This window comes from Physeter macrocephalus, chromosome 1 (genome assembly GCF_002837175.3).
Source record: "Physeter macrocephalus isolate SW-GA chromosome 1, ASM283717v5, whole genome shotgun sequence".
NCBI lineage: Eukaryota > Metazoa > Chordata > Mammalia > Artiodactyla > Physeteridae > Physeter > Physeter macrocephalus.
In genome coordinates this window covers 93,296,146-93,302,145 of record NC_041214.2, presented here as the reverse complement: position 1 = coordinate 93,302,145, position 6,000 = coordinate 93,296,146, and the positions used below count along the sequence as shown (strand labels likewise).

Sequence of the window (6,000 nt, the reverse complement as noted above, 5' to 3'; positions counted from 1 at the left end):
TGGGCATATACCCTGAGAAAACCATAATTCAAAAAGAGTCATGTACCAAACTGTTCATTGCAGCTCTATTTACAATAGGCAGGACATGGAAGCAACCTAAGTGTCCATCAACAGATGAATGGATAAAGAAGATGTGGCACATATATACAATGGAATATTACTCAGCCATAAAAAGAAATGAAACTGAGTTATTTGTAATGAGGTGGATAGACCTGGAGTCTGTCATACAGAGTGAAGTAAGTCAGAAGGAGAAAAACAAATACTGTATGCTAACACATATATATGGAATCTAAGAAAAAAAATGTTATGAAGAGATTAGTGGTAGGACGGGAATAAAACACAGACCTACTAGAGCATGGACTTGAGGACATGGGGAGGGGGAAGGGTAAGCTGTGACGAAGTGAGAGAGTGGCAGGGACATATATGCACTACCAAATGTAAATTAGATAGCTAGTGGGAAGCTGCCGCATAGCACAGGGAGATCACCTCTGTGCTTTGGGATCACCTAGAGGGGTGGGATAGGGATGGTGGGAGGGAGGGTGACGCAAGAGGGAAGAGATTTGGGAACATATGTATATGTATAACTGATTCACTTTGTTGTAAAGGAGAAACTAACACACTATTGTAAAGCAGTTATACTCCAATAAAGATGTTAAAAAAATGATGAAATAGAAAGAAAATGTACAATAGCAAAGATTTACAAAGCCAAAGTTGGTTTATGGAAATAAATAATAAAGTTGCTAAGGGTGTGTGCAAGATTGTCAAGAAGCACAGAAGAAACAAAATGGAACAATCATAAATATATGGAAATCAAACAACACACTCTTAAACAGCCAACAGACCAAATGAGAAATCACAAGGGAAATTAGAAAATATTTTGAGATAAATAAAAAGAAAAATAATAGCATGGAGATGTAGCAAAAACAGTACTCATAGGGGAATTTATAACTGTAATCACCTACATTAAAGAAAGAAGAAAGTTCAATAACCTATCTTTACACCTTAAGGAACTAGAAGAAAAACTGATGCCAGCAGATATAAGAAATAATAAAAATTCAAGCAGAGATAAACAAAACAGAAAATAGAAAAGCAATAAAGGAATTCAGTGAAACCAAAAGTTTATTCTTTGAAAAGTTCAACAGAGTTGACAAAACTTTAGTTAGAGTGACTCAAGAAAATAAAAAAGGGGACAATTATTAAAATCACAATGAAAAATGAGTATAATACTATCAATCTTACAAAAATAAAAAGGATTATAAGAGAATACTGTGAACAATTCTATGCCAACAAATTAAATAACCTAAATGAAATGAATAAATTCTGAGAAATGCACAAACTATCAAAACTGACTCAAGAAGAAATAGATAATCTGAACAGCTTTATAACAAGTAAAGAGATTAAATCAGTAATTGAAACCTTCCATCAAAGGAAAGATCGGGACCAGATGGCCTTGTGATTAACTCTACCAGTCATTTAAATAGATAACACCAAATGCTTTTCAAACTTTTCCAAAAAATAGAAGGGGAAACGTCCTGACTCATTATCTGAGGCATCATTTTAATACCAAAGTAGACAAAGACACTGAATGAAAAGAGAACTGCAACAATATTCCTTATAAATATAGATTCAAGTATACTAAACAAAATATTAGCAAACTGAATCTTACAGCATATTAAAAGGATTATAAACCGTGATCAAGTGGGATTTATCCTAGGAATACAAGACTGTTTCAACGTACAAAAATCAATGTAATACCCACACTAATAGAATAAAGGGGAAAAAACACATAGTCATCTCATGCATAAAAAAGCATTTGACAAAATTAAACACCACTTTCACGATTTAAAACTGCAACAACAGCAACATGCAGAAAACTAGGAGCAGAATGGAACTTCCTTAACATGGTAAAGGGCATTTTTGCAAAACCCACAGGTAATGTCATATTCAATGGTGAAAGACTAAAAGCTTTCCCTCTGAGATCAGGAACAAGACAAAGATTTCTGCGTTTGCTACTTCTATTTCATATTGAACCAGAAATTCTAGCCAGAGGAGTGAGGCAAGAAAAATAAAAGGGCATTTGCAAGAAAAATAAAAGGGCATTTGCAAAAATGCAAAAAGGGCATTTGCAAAAATGCCCTTTACCAGGTTAAGGAAGTTCTATTCTACTCCTAGTTTTCTGAGTGTTGCTGTTGTTGCAGTTTTAAATAAAAGACATCACAATGGAAAGGAAGAAGTAAAATTATATCTATTTGCAGATGACATAATCTTATATATATGTTAGTGTGTTTCTATATACTAACAATGAACAATCTGCAAAGAAAATTAAGAAAGCAATTTTATTTACAATAGCATCAAAAAATAAAATACTTATAAATAAATTTAACCAAGGAGATGAAAGGCTTGTGCACTAGAAACTATAAAACTTTGCTGAAAAAAATTAAATAATACACAAATAAATGGAATCATTCCATGTTTATGAATTATAAGGCAATACTATTAAGATGGTAATATCTCAAAGTGATATACAGATTCACTACAATTCATATCAAAATCCCAATGATCTTTTTGCAGAAATGAAAAAAAGTTTATCCTAAAATTCATATGAAATGGCAAGTGACCCAAAATAGTCAAAATCATCTTGAAATAGACCAAAATTGAAGGACTTACACTTCTCAATTGTAAAATTCCCTACACAGCTACAGTAATCAAAAGAGTGTGGTAGTAAGATTAGATTTATAATTTAATGGAATGGAATTGGGAGTCCAGAAATAAAACCATACATCTATGACTAATTGGTTTTTTACAATGGTGGCAAGCCTATTTAATGGGACAAACAATAATCTCATCAACAAATGGTGTTGGGAGAATTGAATATCCACATGCTAAAGAATAAAGTTGGACCCTTACCTCATGGCATATACAAAAGTGAACTCAAATATGGTCAAAGATGTAAATTTACAGCTAAGACTATAAAACTCAAGAAAACAGGGATAATCTTTCCTGAATATGATTGTGGCTGTGGCTCTTAGATATTACACCAAAACATATAAATTATAGGAAATGGATGCTGGATTACTAGCATGGCAGCTCAGGCAGCAGGAGAATTTTCAGGGAAAAAAAAAGGAAGCAGAAAAATGCTCCTAAACACAAAGGGGCTGCACTATGGAACCCATGACCAAGTCAATAAAAAGCAACTCCTGTCTCCCTTCCCCAGTCTCTCTGGCTTTCTTTTCTATTATCTACCTGCTTTATCCCAGCCAGAAGAGAGCCTGTAAGCTCCCCATCTGTCTTCAGAGCAAAAGAGCTTGGACACCAGGAAGAATAGGCTGTAAGAGCACTTCCTTGGTAGGGTGGCTCAGTGCCCTCACTCCTGGCTCCATTCCAGTTCAGCAGAATCTTGCTGTGGGATATTTACCCACTCCTTTGCAGGCCATAGAACTGGCCCAACTATGAGCAGTAGCTGCTCTGCCAACATGAGAAAGAGGCAGCAGTTTTCCTAGTTTTAGCTATGCACTCAACCCTTTAACGGCCCATACACATCTCAGGCTTCATGCAATTATGCATTTAATAAATGTACTGAAGAAAAAGGGGAAAAAACATAAACAACAAAGAAAAAAATCGATAAAGTGGTCTTCACTATCAGGTGGAAAGGTAACAGTGAATGGAAGAAACTTTTAAAAATCATATATCTGATAAGGGTTTAGTATTCAGGATATATAATGAACCCTTACAGCTCAAAAACAAAAAGACAAATATACCAATTTTTTAAAAGTGGGCAAAGGATTTGTATAGACTTTTTCAAAAGGAGATATACAAATGGCTAATGAAAAGATGCTCAACATCATTAGTCACTGGGGAAATGACAATTATTTGTAGACGATTTCTTATAGAATTACCATTGTACCTATTACCAAATAATGATACAACTCTAGATAGGTTTAAGGATTTGCTTTTTATATTTTGATGCTCAACTTTAATTTCGCTGATATTCATTTCAAAATTATTTTTATGTAATCTAACTCAGGTCTCTTTTTATTCAGTGTAAACAATTTTATATAAATTTATACTGTTCATTCTTCACAGATCAGTTTTCATTGTTATTACATGTAAAATATTCTTATAATAAATCTAAGAAATTATTGTCTTTTTCTAAAATTTAGATTCTTGTGTGATATTTAAAAAATAAACCATTGTTTTAAGCTTAAAAATGGTTTAGCATACATTAGTTTTCATTGAAATGGTATTTTTAAACCAAATTTTAATAGTAATTCAAGCTTTTATACATTTAGAACAATTGTGATTTTTTATTTACCATACTTAATGCTAATTTATTTCTTATCTAGTCATGCAGATGGATCGATAAAGTTTTGGGATGCTTCTGCAAGTAAGTTTTAAGTTTCTCCTTATATTACAGGAAACACTTGGTTAATATTTACTGATAGCCATTCACCACTTTTTAGTTTAGACAGTTAATATTTTTGATACATATTTAGCATATACATACGGCTGTGTTACAAAAATGCATTTCCTATATTATTGAATCAGTTTAAAGTATTATCTCTACTGTACTATTCTTCTATGATATAAACAGACACGACTGAAATCACTCTTTATCAGCAACTTATTATATTTATGAGGTAATGTACATTGGAAAAAGTACCAAACTTTGTCAGACGAACTCTTCAAGGAATTTCCTTCACCTCCTCACTCTTAAAAAAGTGCTTTTATCCCACTAGTCTTCACTTTTCTTTGCCACTTGTCTACCAAGTCCGTGAGAATCAAAAGAAATAATTTGATAAATGTAAAAATTCTTTTGAAATCTTGAGAATTACATAATATAAGGACTGCAGGTACTCTGCTCAATGTTGAAGGGCATGAAAAGATTTAAGACTTGATTATACCCATACATACCCTTCAGAAAACTTACAGGGCAAACAATATGATAAGAACTCTAAATGTAGTACAACACAAATTCTATTTGTTACCGGAAATGGGAGATTTATTTGAACCAGGTAGATCCAGGAAGGGTATTTTGATGGGGTGACATTTAATGTGAGTTTGGGGAGATAGTTAAGATTTTGATAGTCAGGACTAGGAGGAGAAGAATAAGTGAGCAATGTCTCTAAGTTTCTGAGTAACCATCAAGATGGAGATAACTCTTTGGAAATAAGGATATAGAAGAGTTCTGGAAGTTTGGAGTTTGTTGGAACAGCAGGAAATTCAAGTAAAACTGTCTATCAGGTAGGGAGAACAGTCAAGAATGGTAACTAATGAAGAAGCAGCATAGAAGTGATACCTGAAGCTATAGAAGTGAACTGAGAAAGACTATGATAAACAGAAAAGCAGAGGGAAGAAGGTTGAACATTAATGATAATCTTCGTCTGCAATCTAGAGTCCTTTAGCAGTGGAGCAAAGCATCAGCAAGAGAAAATGATTAAAAGATTTAAAGCCATGAAATCTGAGGTCCCTTTCTGACTTCACACAATAAAGATCAATTGTTCAGGGGGAAATTCCAAAGGACAACAGATTTTTTATTTTTATGAACCTTTTCATGTAAATCTGAGTTTGTTCCACGAACACAGTTAATTGTATAGTGACATCTTTGCTCGTTTCCCACCACCTCAGAGTCACTCCTTAGCTTCTAAAATGTGAGAAGACACTTTAACACTCTAATGACTGAAGTGCGTACCACCCTTAAGCATGCACGATAATATTTTAAGTTAATTTTTAAATAAAATATTATTTTATTACATTCAGAACATATGTTGCAAAGGTTTGCAGCATGTTTAATATTTTTACTGTAATCAATTATAAGGGCATATCTCCAAATCGATGGATGTCATTGGAGAAATATCACTTAATTTGCCAATTTTGTGGGATAAGGTCCAGTACAGGAAATGAGGTTATACCGAATTTGAAAGTTGAGTTTATGTGAATATGTGTACTGTTGACCTTGAAGAACATGGGAGTCAGTTAGATTGACTGTGCCAACCCTCTACA

The 6,000-nt window shown here is 33.4% G+C and overlaps 1 protein-coding gene across 1 annotated transcript in view; it reads left to right on the top strand.

Annotated features, from left to right (window-relative positions):
- STXBP5L (syntaxin binding protein 5L) overlaps positions 1–6,000 on the top strand; it is a 387,732-nt gene that overhangs the window by 237,205 nt on the left and 144,527 nt on the right. The window contains exon 15 of the mRNA XM_024120465.2: positions 4,344–4,384. Within this exon, the coding sequence (XP_023976233.1) occupies positions 4,344–4,384 (41 nt within the window). The remainder of the gene's footprint in view (positions 1–4,343; positions 4,385–6,000) is intronic.